Source organism: Bos grunniens, chromosome 7, assembly GCF_055505025.1.
Source record: "Bos grunniens cultivar Pamir isolate PY7600 chromosome 7, Bosgru_T2T1.0, whole genome shotgun sequence".
NCBI classification, from domain to species: domain Eukaryota; kingdom Metazoa; phylum Chordata; class Mammalia; order Artiodactyla; family Bovidae; genus Bos; species Bos grunniens.
Genome location: NC_141171.1, coordinates 64,936,129 through 64,952,508, shown reverse-complemented (window position 1 = coordinate 64,952,508; position 16,380 = coordinate 64,936,129). Strand labels below are relative to the sequence as shown.

Here is a 16,380-nt window from a genome sequence, read left to right as displayed (position 1 = left end):
TATTTTATTTATTTGGCTATGTCAGGTCTTAGTTGCAGCATGTGGGGTCTAGTTCCCCGTCCAGGAATCAAACCTGGGCCCCCTGCATTGGGAGCACGGAGTCCCAGCCACTGGACCACTGGGGAAGTCCCAGTCTTCACTTTCATGGCAGAAACCCAGACTCTGGATAGCAAAGTGATTTGCTCATGACTTAGGACTTACAAGTGTCCGAGGCAGGTCTGAAATCCAGAGCTTCTGACATATTCTGGTTTCGTCACTTCATATACCAAGTGGCCTCTCAAATGGAGGCCCACACTACTGTCCGTGGCTCTGAGAGGTGACACAGAAATGTGTAAAGTCGTGTGTTCTCCAGGCATTCCGCTGCCACCCTCTATTCTAGCTGGGCCTTCCCCAGGCCGCACTCTAATTCCTCTGTACAAGTCACTAGGCCTATCTGTTTCCTAGTTTCCTCTTCAAAGGACTGAAGTGTTTAGCATATTGTCTGGGACATAAATGTTCAATGTATGGTGTGTGTGATTTCAGTGGCGGTGATGCTGAAGATAATGATGATCACTACTATTGCTACTACTGCTGTGCTGTGTTCAGTGGGTACGAAGTATGGACAATAAGATTTAACATGGGCGTGATAAGTTGTGACCTCACAGCAGGGGATCCTTTCAGCAGAAATGAGGGTCTTGTCGCTGTCATTTATACATGCCTTTCTCAGTTTCCAAAAAAAATAATCAGCAGCAGCAAAGTTCTGTGACCTGAGGGCCTCTTACATTGCCACACCGTTTCACAGGATGCTGCTTATGTGATGTTCCCAGAAACCCAGTGAGTGGCAAAAGCAGAGCTTATTTTGCTGATTGTACAGGTAGGATTATTGAGACTCAGAGCTGTGGCACCTGTGTTCAGGATTCACAGCAAGTCAGGAGAGGCCTGGCGAGCTGAAGGCTCTTTACTGTCTAGTTATAGAAGCCAGGATGTACACACCCTGAGATAAATTAAATTGTGGGAAAGAATATGTCCCAGAACTACTGTTCCATGATGGCAGAGCAAGGGGGGAGGTCAGGAGACTAGATTAGCCCCAAACCATTTATGAGGACAGTCTGGACTCTTAGAGAAATAAGCTTCTCAGAAACATATGCTTTGGCCACATCTGGAAACTGCCATCCTATCCATCAGTACTGAGCCTCTGAGCCCCCGTTCCCTCCCACCCCCACGCTGGGGTGACAGGAGTCAGGCCAAGGGAGACCTGGAGTCTCCCTGAGTTCCTGCCTTTTGGACCTCCTATCACTATCCTGGCACCTGCTGACTCCCTCCATGAAAGATGGGGGTTTAACCTTGGATTTCCAGTCATTTGTATTGGGTGCCAGCTCAGTGTTTGCCATCCATGAGATGCTGAAGCATACTTGTTCTTTCTTGCTGGTGCTGGGAGAGTGCTGGTTGGCATTTTTACTACTTGAGCCGTTAGCCCTGACGACTGACTCCTGCACCTCCAGCCCTGGGGGTGGGGGCAGTGGAGATACCCTGGTCTGGGGCTTCTAAAGCCTCTTTGTGGCTGCCTTGAGGCAGGTCTGTTCTCTTGGCTTCTCCTCCTGAATGCCCACTAGGGAAGCCAGAGCCTGTGGACCAGGGTGCTGGTTATTCTAGTAGGGCAAGCAAGTCTCAGGACCCCTCTGAGCTTCCACTTTCCCACCTGATCAATGGGAAGAATAATCCTGGCTTTAGCTATCTCAGGCAGTTGCCCTGAGCATCAAAGAAACTTATATATTATCCTTTAAAAAATTTCATTTTGAGCCTTGTCACAAGCCAGAAAGGGAGGCAGTGTTATGAGGATTATACTCATTTAAGAGATGAGGAAATTAATGCCAGAAAAGTTGAGCAATTAATCCAGGATCCTCCAGATAGTGCTTGGTGGAGGCATGGTGAGAGCCCCGCTCTTGTCCTCCTAACGTACTAATGGCCAAGCACAATGGCCCGAAGTCCTCCTTGTACCCTCGCTGTAGACTCCTGCTGGTACCCTTTACATCCTCACCCAGACCCTCCAAAACCCAAATCACTCTTTGTTTAAAGTCATCCTTCCTTTATGGCATGCATGACCATCCATCTCAGTTTGCCTGGGATCGATCCAGTCTACATCTCTTGTTCTGGGATAATTGGTAAATAGCTCTCCCTTTCATTCCCCAGTGTTCCAGGTTGGATGATAAATTATATGGTCATCCTATTTAAAGCCCCAGACACATGCCTACAGATAGTCTGGTAATGTCCACAGTCCTCAGTCGTAGCATTCTTTTCTGACCATCCAGAGCATCAACAGCCTGGCTACGTATGTGATTTAGCTTCGAATCCACAACTTTATGGCTATTATTTCTTAGGAGCTTATCTTTCCTTCAACACTGGGTCTTCAGTTTGAGTTGCAGGACTGTGTCTTATACCCTTATTCCCCTCCCCCCACCCCGACCTCATCTAGCGAAGTGCCCTGTTAATCTTCACTTTGATGGGTGTGATCATTGGCTGACAGACTGCAAACACAAACGCTAAGAGGGCTGATCATTATTTAGGGCAGGTGTTCTTCAACTTCACTTCAACTTCTTGGCTTGGCTTCTGGAAGTGTCTGTGGTTTCCCGTGACTCATGGTCATGCAAAAATATATGTGTGTGTGTGTGTGTGTGTGCATTTTTCTGGGGAAAAGGTACAAAGCTTTTTTTGTCCTGTCATATCCTCAAAGGGCCGATGACCTAAATGCTAAAAGCCTGACTTGGGGAATTCACTCTTTTCTGCCAGTCAGAAGCCAACTTATAGGTACCCTAATGCTTCCTCTTTCCTGGAGCGTTGAGGAGTTCCAGGATTGTGGGATCATTACTATTCTGAGTGGCTCCTTGGTCAGGCAGGGTGAGGAGATGGGGGCAGGCAGGCGGCTGAGTTATCTTCACCCTGCTCCTGGGAAAACTGTAGCGGGGTAAGGGGGACCCGAGGCCACGTGCTGTAGCTGGCTGGGCCAGAACTCATTCTCATCTGCTGGGCTGGGTCTTCGAGGCTTCAGAGCAGAGCAGTTAAGGGTACAGTGAGGTAGCAAGGAGATGTGGGGTGGAATCCCACTTTTACCACTAATTAGCTGTATAATCTGGGGGAATTCTTGAACATCTGTGTAGCTCAGTGTGTATATTTATAAAGCACAGTTAATAAAACCAGCTACCTCGGAGGGTTATATTATAGGGGATTCAGTGAGATCAGTCATGTAAAATATGTTCAGAACCTTGTGCATAGTGAGCCCTGGCCATGTCATAGCTGGTATGACCCTCAGTTTTAGAATAATGTGCTTATTCCTCCTGGTCTAACTCACAGACTTTCCAGCTTGACCACAAGCTAACCCTCAGATCCCTCCCGACTTGTGACCTGGAGGTCCGAGGTCAGGGTAGAAGTGATTTGAGATCCCAAGTTGGGGTCCAAAGACTGACTGGCATTGGGATTTACCAAGTCTACTGTGGGCACACAGATTCTCCCTAGTGGCATGGCTATTTAAAGAGATGGGTCTAGAGGATGAAATGGCTAGACAGCAGCCATGACTGTGTGTGGGAGGCCCTGAGGCTCAGTACATACAAGCAAAGGTCCCTGGGGCCACAGGGCAGGCTAGGGGCAGGAGGAGGAGCCCCAGTTCAGGGTCTGTTACAGTCTCGACTGCTAAGCTGATCCTGGGGGAGTTCCTGCTCACTCTGGGTCAGCTGCTTCATCTCTAATGTAAGAAAAAGTGGGAGTCGTCATTTCTCAGGTCTCTTTCTGCCATACATTTTTGTGATTTGAAGTGATAAACAAATATTTGATTCAGTTTGAACAGCTGATCTTCGGATCAGAATGTTGATTATATTTTGTTTCTGTTTTTGCGGCTAGTTCTCCCCACCCTACCTCTAGCCACAATAGAGACTAAAGAGAGTTTCTTGAGGACAGGCCTTGCCTTCTCTAATTGTCCCCAGAGCATAGGGCAGAGCATACAGTAGGCTCACAGGAACAAGCTGACTGGCACACGCATGTCTTGATTCAAGATGGTATAGAGCATGGTTCTCATCTTTTCTGGCACCAGGGACCGGTTTTGTGGAAGACAATTTTTCCATGACCAGGGTAGTGGCCCCTGCCATGGCTTCAGGATGATTCAAATGCACTACATTTATTTTGTACTTATTTCTATTGTTATTAATATTACACCAGCTCCACCTCAGATCACCAGGCATTAGATCCTAGAATTTGGGGACCCCTGGTATAGAGGAGATCATTATTATTTTGATGAAAGCAACTGCCTCCTCTCAACCCCACTGAAGGCAGAAACAGAAGACTGAGCATGTTACAACCAGAAAGACATGGGTTAGAGTGTAAGGAAAATTAATTAGATGCTTAGAATTCGTAAGCCAGGTGAGAACTGAGACTGGTCTCTCTGACTGCCTCATTGTCATGGGTGAGGAAAGAGAAGGGTGTGGGGGATCTGAATTAGTATTTCAAGGTCACCCAGAAACTCAAGGGCCTGGCTGGTCTTGGACCTCAGGTCTCCTGAGTAAGAGTCCTTTCTGCCACTCACATTGTCTCCAGGCTTCATCACTGTCATGGTGATGTCAGCGTATCCTTCCAGGGACATCCTTAAGATGAGAGAGGCAAGGGAGCTGGAAGGGCTGGGAAGCTGAGGGCAAGTCCCTGGGACCTTCTGAAACCAGCTTCACATTGCAAACAGAAGCTGTCTCGACTGTGGAGCCTGGAAGAGCATTTTAAATAAGCCAGAAGGCAGGCACCACACCTTTGGCAATCATTCTGAAGCTGCTGGCTTTCCGGCTCTTGCTGCCTAGGGATTCGGGGCCACCCTGCACAGTGACGGGGGGTGGGGCAGAAAGGGCTGTGGGTGGACCCGTTTGCATCTAGCCACAGGGCAGTTGCTTTGCTTCATTCCAAAGGACAGAAGTCTGTGTTCTCCTCCACGTGCAGGTGCTTCAGCTGAGCTAAAGAACAACTGATGATATTGCCATCTTGTGTGTTTCTCCAGGTTGTAAATCGCTAGAGCTGTGCATGTGTGGCTGGAAAACAGGTGGTAACAGTTGTGTGTTTTCCTCTACATTTCTCCCTCATTCAGAAATGCTCCCCTCTGGGAGAGAGTATGTCCTGAGAGTCATTTGCACCAGAACATTTTGCTGTTGCCAGCTCGCCACTGTGTCTGATACTTGGACATTCCTGTGAAGTGAGCCCTGCCCTCTGTGCCCAGTCCCCTTTGGAAATACGGTCTCTCTCAGGAGGCATCAGAGGCATCATATAGTGTGGTATGTGTCAGGACTTGGAGAACTAGTCTGTGCTTCAGGTGCTTCTAGAAACTTCTAGAGATTTCTAGGAGTTCAGAGAATCATAAAGCTGGGCAAGTCCCCAGAACCTTCTAAAACAGGAATGTCAAACACATGGCTCACGTGTATCTGTCTCATCCTGCTTCCACAGCAGACATATCACTGAGTGCTTATATTCCTCCCTGTTGAATCTGGATTCCACCTCAGAATCCTCTGCAGAGTCAGTTGATAGGAGGATCCTGACCATTTTATATCCCTGTTGTTTGCCCATTCGTAAGTGCAAACAAAATTGATGAGTGCAATGCTGAGAAGCAAGAAAATAGAATCAGAAGTGTTGAGAAACATTTTCAGGGTCCCATCCTGACATGTGCACAGAGAGCAAAGATAATGAAGAAATCTAGAAAATCAGGGCAAGAGAGCAGAGTCTCTGAGAGCCTGCAAAAATGGTTCAGTTTCATCCTTGTGTATCTCAAGTCCCCTTTCAAATACAGCATCACTGGCTTCCCCTTCTTAGCATAATCCCTAAGCATAAAATAGAGCTCTTGTGCTGTCAGGAATGACTAGTCCATACTATTACGTTTTTTCATTTTGTTCTTCAAATTTCTACACGACCTTTCCTATGTCAGAGCCACAAACAATGCAGTGGTGGTTCAAGCTTTGGGTGTGCTCCACCTTTTTTTTTTCAATAGCTATATCCCGCCTGACACTGATGCTTAAATCCCCTGCGAGGCTCCCATAGGGTGGGGCCACCGTTGTTGCCAGCCTCACCTGCTGCAGAGCTCTCTGGATGTCGATGCCCTGGCCCCAGGGCACAGCTGGGTTAGCCAGGCAGTCCCCAGCATTCCCCCGGCGGGAGATATCAATTCTCTGCCTCCGCAGGCTCTGGAAAGCCTCAGCCATCACCTTCACCCCATCGTAGGTGAGCGCAGAGGTGTACTGGTGGGAGGAACAGAGACAGTTGGGTGTCAGAGAGAGAGCTGGTAGGGAGGCTGGTGGGAGCTGTATCTGGGAAGGAGCCTCCTGGTGATGAGGATGCCTGCAGTGAGCCAGGGATGGGGGGTATGGTGGGGATGGGGAGCCACTGTAAGCCACGAAGCACCTGCTGCTCCACCTCCCTAGCCAATATTGCCCTCCTGAACTTCCGAGTTCAGTATTATTGCTGGTTGTGAGGTTCAAAGAGAATTCTAGAATTTTCTATCCAATCCACGTTAAAATGTTGGTTCATCTGGGGGAAGAGGCATAGCTTGAATACAAAACAACTCATCTGTATCTGTCTGATACAGTCCATGAAAACAACTTGGTTTTCTCTCTGTCACCAACTGGGAGCCGAGAAGAACAGTTTACTCCACCATCCCTGGTGAGAGTAAAAGAAAGAAAAAGAATAATCTGAGAAGGGTAAGCTCTTAATTATTTCTGCATGCAGCTCACTCAAGTGGCAAGTTTATATTCCACAAAATTTCCTCTTGTGCTTCCTCATGCTAAGCCTCAATTTTATCCCCCTCTTATCTAAGAAGGTACTAAAATGTTGAAACAAAAGCAAGATAACAATCCAGAACAACATTTTCCAGCACTAGCAATCATATCTATTCTCATCAATTTGTCTCTGATGTCTAGCATGTTCTCTGGTACATCCTAAGTTCACAGTGCAGTCTTGTAGAATAAATGTATAGGTATTTTTCTAGCTTTTAATTTTGTTCCTTTTGCTTTTGGGGCTTCCCTGGTGCCACAGTGGTAAACAATCTACCTGCCAAGCAGGAGACATGGCTTCAATCCCTGGGTTGGGAAGATCCACTAGAGAAGGAAATGGCAATCCACTCAAGTTTTCTTGTCTAGGAAATCCCATGGTCAGAAAGAGTCTAGTAGGCTATAGTTCATGGGGTTGTAAAGAACTGGACATGAGTTTGGACACACAAACACTTCCTTTTTAAAGTAAAGACATTACATTTGGTATCTTTATAATCATTTCCAATCTTTTGGAAATTGAGTGGGATAGTCACATGTTAATAATAGCTGTGAAAAGAAGAGAAGTGAATAGGAAAGGAGGAAAGGAAAGATATACCTATTTGAATGCAGAGTTCCAAAGAATAGCAAGGAGAGATAAGAAAGCCCTTCTTAGCGATCAATGCAAAGAAATAGAGGAAACTGATAGAATGGGAAAGACTAGAGATCTCTTCAAGAAATTTAGAGATACCAAGGGAACATTTCATGCAAAGATGGGCTCAATAAAGGACAGAAATTGTATGGACCTAACAGAAGCAGAAGATATTAAGAAAAGGTGGCAAAAATACACAGAAGAACTGTACAAAAAAGATCTTCACGACCCAGTTAATTACTATGGTGTGATCACTCCCCTAGAGCCAGACATCCTGGAATGTGAAGTCAAGTGGGCCTTAGGAAGCGTCACTACAAACAAAGCTAGTGGAGGTGATCAAATTCCAGTTGAACTATTTCAAATCCTAAAAGATGATGCTGTTAAAGTGCTACACTCAATATGCCAGCAAATTTGGAAAATTCAGCAGTGGCCACAGGACTGGAAAAGGTCAGTTTTCATTCCAATCCCAAAGAAAGGAAATGCCAAAGAATTCTCAAACTACCACACAACTGCACTCATCTCACATGCTAGTAAAGTAATGCTCAAAATTCTCTAAGCCAGGCTTCAGCAATACATGAACCATGAACTTCCAGAGTTCAAGCTGGTTTTAGAAAAGGCAAAGGAACCAGAGATCAAGTTGCCAACATCCGCTGGATCATCAAAAAAGCAAGAGAGTTCCAGAAAAACATCTATTTCTTCTTTATTGACTATGCCAAAGCCTTTGACTGTGTGGATCACAATAAACTGTGGAAAATTTTGAAAGAGGTGGGAATATCAGACCACCTGATCTGCCTCTTGAGAAACCTGTATTCAGGTTAGGAAGCATCAGTTAGAACTGGACATGGAACAACAGACTGGTTCCAAATAGGAAAAGGAGTTTGTCAAGGCTGTATATTGTCACCCTGCTTATTTAACTTATATGCAGAGTACATCATGAGAAACGCTGGGCTGGAGGAAGCACAAGCTAGAATCAAGATTGCCGGGAGAAATATCAATAACCTCAGATATGCAGATGACACCACCCTTATGGCAGAAAGTGAAGAACTACTAAAAAGCCTCTTGATGAAAGTGAAAGAGGAGAGTGAAAAAGTTGGCTTAAAGCTCAACATTCAGAAAATGAAGATCATGGCATCCGGTCCCATCACCTCATGGCAAATAGATGAGGAAACAGTGGAAAAAGTGAGAGACTTTATTTTTCTGGGCTCCAAAATCACTGCAGATGGTGATTGCAGCCATGAAATTAAAAGACGCTTACTCCTTGGAAGGAAAGTTATGACCAACCTAGATAGCATATTCAAAAGCAGAGACATTACTTTGCCAACAAAGCTTCATCTAGTCAAGGCTATGGTTTTTCCAGTAGTCATGTATGGATGTGAGAGTTGGACTATAAAGAAAGCTGAGCACCGGAGAATTGATGCTTTTGAACTGTGTATTGGAGAAGACTCTTGAGAGTTCCTTGGACTGCAAGGGGATCCAACTAGTCCATTCTAAAGGAGATAGGGCCTGGGTGTTCATTGGAAGGAATGATGCTAAACCTGAAACTCCAATACTTTGGCCACCTGATGCAAGAGCTGACTCATTGGAAAAGACCCTGATGCTGGGAAAGATTGAGGGCAGGAGGAGAAGGGGACGACAGAGAATGAGATGGTTGGATGGGTTGGATGACTCAATGGACGTGAGTTTAGGTAGGCTCCGGGAGTTGGTGTTGGACAGGGAGGCCTGGCGTGCTGCAGCTCATGGGGTCACAAGGAGTTGGACACGACTGAGCAACTGAACTGAACTGAATGAATGAAACTCCTCTGTAGTTTACTCATTGATTGAAATCACATTTGTGATTTTGTTTGCTTAAGGTCATGTCGAAGTGCCTTTATTTCTAAAGTCCTGAATCAGTTTGAGCAAAACTGGGATGACAGTGTCTTGGTTCAGTGGCCTGACATTTACAAAATGCAACTGACCAGGGGCAAGAGAAAGTTGGCAAGGATCCACAGTTGGCCCTGGATAAACAGATTTAGACTCAGAATCCTTCTCAACAGTGTTCCTCATAGCCACTGCCAAGCTGTTAGATTTGACGTGGGAAAGAGAAATTATCCTCTATTCTTACTCTGGAGTGAAAGTGAATGTCGCTCAGTTGTGTCTGATTCTCTGGGACCCCATGGACTATACAGTCCAAGGAATTTTCTAGGCCAGAATACTGGAGTGGGTAGCCCTTCATCTCCAGGAGATCTTCCCAACCCAGGGATTGAATCCAGGTCTCCTGCATTGCAGGAGGACTCTTTACCAGCGGAGCCACAAGGGAAGCCCAAGAATACTGGAGTGGGTAGTCTGTCCCTTCTCCAGCGGATCTTCATGACCCAGGAATCGAATTGGGGTCTCCTGCTTTGCAGGCAGATCCTTTACCAACTGAGCTATCAGAGAAACTCATCTTTATTCTAAGCCATTTTCAAATAGAAAACAAAATAGATTTTAGCCGCAGAGTTTAAAGCTGCCTTGCAGGGAATGAGAGGCTGGTAGTCTGCATGATAATTGGGAGTTGACTCTCTGAGGCAGAAATGTACTGGTTATTGCTTAGTTAAATTTCCTTGATTTGTAGCCAGGTATGCAGCTGACCAGAAGGACCAGCCCACTGCACAAATCTAGGAGGCTCAATCAACATGGCGATCCTGCCCAGAGTAGAGACACCATTTTCTGGCTCCTGCTGTAGCTAGCTGGGGTAGGTTCCTGAGATGTGGCCAATAGCATGTGAGGGGAAGATCTGTATGTGACTGCTGGAAAGAGTTCTTAAGGGAAACAGTTTTGCTTTCTGTTTTCCTTTTCCCTTCCTGATGGGTAGAATACTGAGGTAATTGTGGGGCTTCTGCAGCCATTTGGGGCTATAAGGTAGCAGCTGTATGCTGAGGATAGCAGAACAAGAAGATAGAAAAAGTCGCTATGTTTTTGGTGATTGTGAAACCATTATACAAGCCCCAGATTGCTGACTTCTGAATTTTGTTTATATGAAAAAGGAGCAAAATGTCTATCCTGTTAAAACCATTGTCATTCTGGAGTGTCCATACCCTCAGCCTTTATGGATCTGGTTCCCTTAGCTTGCTCCTCTGAGAAAGTCTGTGCCAGGAATGTAGGGCAGGCAGAGGCCAGCGGGGGCCTTTCTTGCCCGCTGCCCACCCTCTCACCTTAGGCCTCTTCCAGTCCACCCGGCTGTGGTCCCGAGCTTCACTGGTCTTCCACCGTTGCATGATCTTGGCCGGGATGGTGTCTGTGTAGTTCACCAGCTGGAAACCTGTTACGTTTGCTCCACTCTCCTTGAATTTGTTTAAGTCAATGTCCATGAAGCCCTGGGTGGTGAGGAAGGGAAGGAAGTTAGAATATGCTGCCTGGATGCATCAGTTTAACCATGTTACAGAATCACAGCATTTTCCACCTGTTCAGACTTAAGGTGAAACTGACTTAGTGGAGAGGCAGTTGCAGTTCCCTTCCTTCTGACCTCTGTTATCACTTATTTTGTGTGCTAAGTTGTTACACTGGTTAAGAGCACTTGCTCAGGAGCCAGCCATGCCTGGGCTGAAGGGTAGGCTCTGCTACTCAGAGCTATGAGTTACCTACACTGCCTTGGACCAAGTTCCCTGATGGTTTCCTGTATGAATAATGGAGGTAAGGAGGCTGAGGAGAAAAAGCAGTGCAATGATGCATGTCAAGTCCATGTTGCAAGACTGAGTGATCAATAAACAGCGGCTGGGATTATTATAACAACACAGATACGTGATAGTTTAAAAAACATGAGGGGGGACCTTTGTCCTTTACCACCATCACTCTGCTCCGACTGTAGAGGCATCTGAATTCTATCCGGGACAAGCTTCTGTGGCCCCCAAAGGTCCCCAGCATGTCCCCAGCACATCTGGAAGAGGCTGGATGCTGATTATGCCTCCCTGCCTCGCCCCCCAACCCTCCCCGCCCTGTGCTTTTTCCTGTGCTGCAGGCAAGGTCTTGCAAGTGAGGCCTGATCAATTCTCCTATCCACAAAGGATTTCTTATTGGAATGAAACTTTCCTCCCCATTTGACGAAGTTCATTCAAACTCAGGAAGCCTTCAAGATAGAAAGGAAACCTTGTATCTGTATAATTTATTCCACAGTGTATGGTACTTTCAAATCTATGGCTGTGTTTCACTTTAATGCCTTTATAAGGTAGAAACTGTACATCTGTTTGCCAGATAAAGAAACTGAGATAGAGAATTGATTGCACAAAGTCATTCAGTGATTTAGTGGCATAGAGGGGACCGGAACTAGGCCTTCTGAAGGCTTATGATTACTTATTCTCTTGTCATAAATTCAACAAACATTTTTTGAAAGCCAGTGTACTATTCTAATGCTATCCTAATGCAGTGTACTATTCTAATAGCGAGTAAAACAAATTCCTTCTCTTACGAAGCTTACTTTTTAGTGGGAAGAATGGACCATAAATAAACTGTTGTGTATAAAATAAGCTAAAAGGATATATTGTACAATACAGGGCAAATATTTTATAATAACTATAAATGAAATATAGCCTTTAAACATTGTGAATCACGAAGAATTGATGCTCTCAAATTGTGGTGCTGGAGAAGACTCTTGAGAGTGCCTTGGGCAGCAAGGAGCTCAAACCAGTCAATCATAAAGGAAATCAGTCCTGAGTATTCATTGGAAGGACTGATGCTGAAGCTGAAGCTCCATACTTTCACCACCTGATGCAAAGAACTGACTCATTGGAAAAGACCCTGATGCTGGGAAAGATTGAGAGCAGGAGGAGAAGGGGACGACAGAAGATGATATGGTTGGATGGCATCACCGACTCAATGGACATAAGTTTGAGCAAGCTCCGGGAGATGGTGAAGGACAGGGAAGCCCGGCATGCTGCAGTCCATGGGGTCACAAAGAATTAGACACACCTTTGCAAGTGAACAATAGCAACATGGTTTTTATTATGCATCTACTCTATTTCAATTTTTAAAAAAGAAGTATGTAGCAGTGTATAAGGTCGAATCCAGCAGAGGATACTGTGTGGTAGGTAGCTATGAGTCCTCTGAAGGAAGATGAAGTGGGGAAAGAGGATGAGGAGAGGAGGGCAGTGCCTGGCCCCGGGAGGCCTGGTCCAAATGAGCCACCCTGAGGAGGTGGTGTCAACACAGGGACCTGGCTGATGTGAAGCTGTGGCATGAGCTCTGAGGGAATCTGGGGAAGAGCATTCTGAGCAAAGGCTCAGAGGTTGGAGGATGCTTAGCATATTCTAGAAACAGTAAGAAGACTAGTGTGACTAGCACAGCATGAGAGAGAGAGAGAGAGAGAGAGAGAGAGAGAGGGTGGGAAATGCAGTTGCGGGGGAGGGGGTGGGGGTCAGCCCAGGGTTGGATCCTAGAAAGCCTTGTGATCATCTGGGTTTCTCTCTGGGTATAATTGGTACCCACTTCAGGAATTTGAGTAGGGATCACAAAGTCATTGCTCTCTGAACTCCGTGGCTTAGGGAAACTGCCAGATCCCAAGGGGCGAAATGGGGGAATGAACACAGGAAGTAGTTTGGTGGATTCAGGGTAGGAAGAACTGTGGTCTGGCAGCTCTGAGCCCCCATCACTGCCTCAGCCCTGCCTGGAGATCCTAAAACATTGTCCTAGTCTCTTGATTTCTCACTGACTCGATCTGGTTTCCTTACCTAAAAGATCTGGTCATCAACCAGTGCAAGTTTGATGTATGAAGCAAGGCACTCAAAGCTGGTGCTCTGGGATAACCCAGAGGGATGGGGTGGGGAGGGAGGTGAGAAGAGGGGTTTGGATGGTAGGATACAAATACACCCATGGCTGATTCACAGCAAAAACCACAACAATATTGTAAAGTAATTAGCCTCCAATTAAAATAAATTAATTAATTAAAAAAAGAATAGAATTAAAAAAAAAGATCTGGTCATCAATAATTTCATGACTCAAAGACCTTCCCCCCACCCTATGCCTCTAAAGTTCAGTGATTCTTTATTATTTCTATTTTACAAACAAACAAAGCTCAGCTCTACTCTGAGCCTTTGCCCAGCTATTCTCTATGCCTGGAAGGGAGTTCTCTCTGGCCAGCTCATGTCCATCCTTGGGTCCCAGCTAAAATACAGTGTCTCCTGTAACGCGCTTAGTTGCTCAGTTGTGTCCAACTCTTTGTGACCCCATGGACTAGGGCCTGTCAGGCTCCTCTGTACATGGGATTGTCCAGGCAAGAATACTTGAGTGGGTTGCCATTCCCTTCTCCAGCGGATCTTCCTGACCCAGGGATCAAGCTGGTTCTCCTGCACTGCAAGTGGATTCTTTACCATCTGAGCCACATGGGACTCCTTATCTAAAGACCCAGTTCTCATCCTTGATAGATGCCCTTGGTGCCCTGCTTATTTCCACATCTCCCCAATAGACACTGATATTGCACTTTTTATACTAACTACAGCTACCTATCACTTCACCACAGGTAAGGCAAGCCAGATGTATTGAGGAGTTCATAAACCCAGAGCAGCTCTCTGCTCTTGGGGAGTTAGTAGAAACCATAGCCCTCTCCCTTGGGTGGGTTACCATGAGGTACACTCTACACCCAAGTCTAGAGCTTCTGTAAGGGATGGAGTTCCATAGCCCCAGAGATAAGTGCCTTGATTATGCACCTTTTTCAGCTGCCTGCTCTCCCATCCCTACTTTCTTCTTGTTCAGTCGCTTAGTGGTGTTCAACTCTTTGCAGCCCCACGGACTGCAGCATGCCAGGCTTCCCTGTCCTTCACTATCTCCCAGAGTTTGCTCAAACTTGTGTCCATTGAGTTAGTGATGCCATCCAACTATCTCATCCTCTGTTGTCGCCTTCTCCTCCTGCCCTCAATCTTTCCCAGTGTCAGGGCCTTTTCCAATGGGTCAGCTCTTATATCCCTATCTCAGGGAATCCCTGATTCCCTGATGTTATTTCTCATATTAGCATCCAAGGAAGCTACTTGTATTTGAATTGCTGTCTTAAGACCTGGTTCTAATAGAACTCAGTCAAGTTACTTCCAATATGCAGTCTAGTCAGTTCCTTTTCAGTGCTCTGCTTATCACCCATTTGAGATGATCTGGTTTGCTCATTTGTTCCCTTGTCCTCTCTCCTTGTGTTGGAATGTCAGTTCCATGAAAGTAGGGATATTTTTCTGTTTTGTTCATGGATGTGCCCTAGAACTCAGCATCTAGCACCATGTCTGACACAAAGTAGGCTCTCAATACATTTTCATTGGGTGAATGAATAAAAGCCAAAGACATTCCTCAAGCAAAAATGCTAATTTTTCAGGAAAAGTATGATCTCCAGGTAATAAATCCAGTGGATGATTTAAATTGTTTGACAAGGGAAGCTCATGTTGGAAATGCATTTAGTGACTAACTATACCTACAGCTATAGTTTACAGACATTCACAGGGGTCTGTTGAATTGTGCAAGGGTTCTAACAAGCTTTTAGTACCGATGAAATTGGAGTTAGGTTCTTATACCCAATAGGCATCCTAAGACATTCTACCACCTAAGAGTACAGCCAAAGAACATTTTATTCATAAAGTAACTATTGAGAGAATAAAATGAAAGCGATCTCCTGTAATCAAATTCCATTGCTTGAAAATCTGTAACAAGCACTTGGACATTTTGTACCGACTGCCCCCATCAATGTAATGGGGGCCAAAGGAAATGGCAGAGTTTATTCAAACATAAATGCCACTCAGCTCTATCACCGGAATGTCTGACTGCAAGGTGACTGGAGCCAGACCTGAAGTTATTTCCAATCAAACTGATGGGACCTCTACCTGAACTTCTCAGCTCCCCTGAGAAAGAAGGGACAAAGAAAGATAAAATAAGCTTTTATCTGTACTGTTAGGGAAGGCACGAAATGAGGGAATAACTTGGCATCAACATGCATTCACTTAGTAGAAGACATCCTTGCCTTCCCCTCATGGAAGATTTCATGCCTGAATGGTGATCTTGAATCTCCACAGTGTCTTTAATCATGAAGATTAAAGCAGTCTCTTATAGCTACTGGACTTGATCTCTCCATAATGCAAGAAAACAGACCATTCCAATAGAGAAAACTGTTCATGACTAAGAAGAGGAAATAAAGGTGTGAAATATTTGCCTACCGGTCAGCTGGGAAATTCAACCCACCCACTCTAGTCCCCTGAGCATGCTCATTAAACATGGTTTAATTAAATCATTTTCTAATTTTCTTTGCCATTTTGTTTAAAAAACCTTAGGGGGTAATATTTGGTAATGAGTACATTTTTGCTTTATCTGTGCTATTAATTATATAATATTATAAAAGGATACAACATTGCTAATTGTATTATATTAAAGATTAAATGATGAAGTCTGATTTTAAGCACTGTCTTTGAGTCATTTTGCCTCTTTTATAACATGCCCCCAAATATGGAGTCTATTGCTCTGTATGCTGTGACTAGTGAATGAAATGAAATTAACCCACAAAATGCTCTGTTCAAGTTATTCAGTATGAGAATTCAGCTCTTCTAAACGCAGATGCCTCTCAGTGTCCCTCCAGCACTGTACCCGATGCTGTTCTTCACAAAGTGACTGTTTATCATCTAAGATAAGCCTCTGTGATAAGTGAGCTCCTGGAGCTGTTAGATCACTGTGTCCCTGTCTGCTTCTGTGGTTCCTCTGTGGCCTTTCACACTGTCCCATGTGCTACTGATGAATGGGGGACAGAAGAATGGTCTGCCTATCATTTTCATTCAAGTGCAGATGAACAGGCTCTTAGGATAGAGGTCCTTCATCTGAGGGACCCATCACAATATATAAGTGAGGTTCTTCATAATAGCCATTCCTAATGGTTATCATGCAGGGGCTCTGGAGAGGAAACCAGATATCTCTATAAAGCTCTAATGCTGGTCATGTGGCTCAGTGGTAAAGAATCTGCCAACAATGCAGGAGACACAGGTTTGATCTCTGGGTTGGGAAGATCCCCTGGAGAAGGAAATGGTAGGA

General features: G+C 45.3%; 1 protein-coding gene and 1 long non-coding RNA gene across 21 annotated transcripts in view; one reads left to right on the top strand and one right to left on the bottom strand.

Annotated features, from left to right (window-relative positions):
• The window catches only part of GRIA1 (glutamate ionotropic receptor AMPA type subunit 1), a 354,858-nt gene that overhangs the window by 118,533 nt on the left and 219,945 nt on the right, over positions 1–16,380 (bottom strand). For 4 of the 6 annotated variants that reach the window (XM_086412553.1, XM_086412550.1, XM_086412552.1 and 1 more), the window contains 2 exons: positions 10,557–10,718; positions 6,063–6,230 (listed from right to left, as the gene is read on the bottom strand). In XM_086412553.1, the coding sequence (XP_086268679.1) occupies positions 6,063–6,230; positions 10,557–10,718 (330 nt within the window). The remainder of the gene's footprint in view (positions 1–6,062; positions 6,231–10,556; positions 10,719–16,380) is intronic. The other 2 variants (XM_086412554.1, XM_086412555.1) reach the window with 1 other exon arrangement.
• LOC147369719 (uncharacterized) overlaps positions 1–16,380 on the top strand; it is a 355,762-nt gene that overhangs the window by 218,435 nt on the left and 120,947 nt on the right. The gene's annotated exons all lie outside the window — the stretch shown is intronic.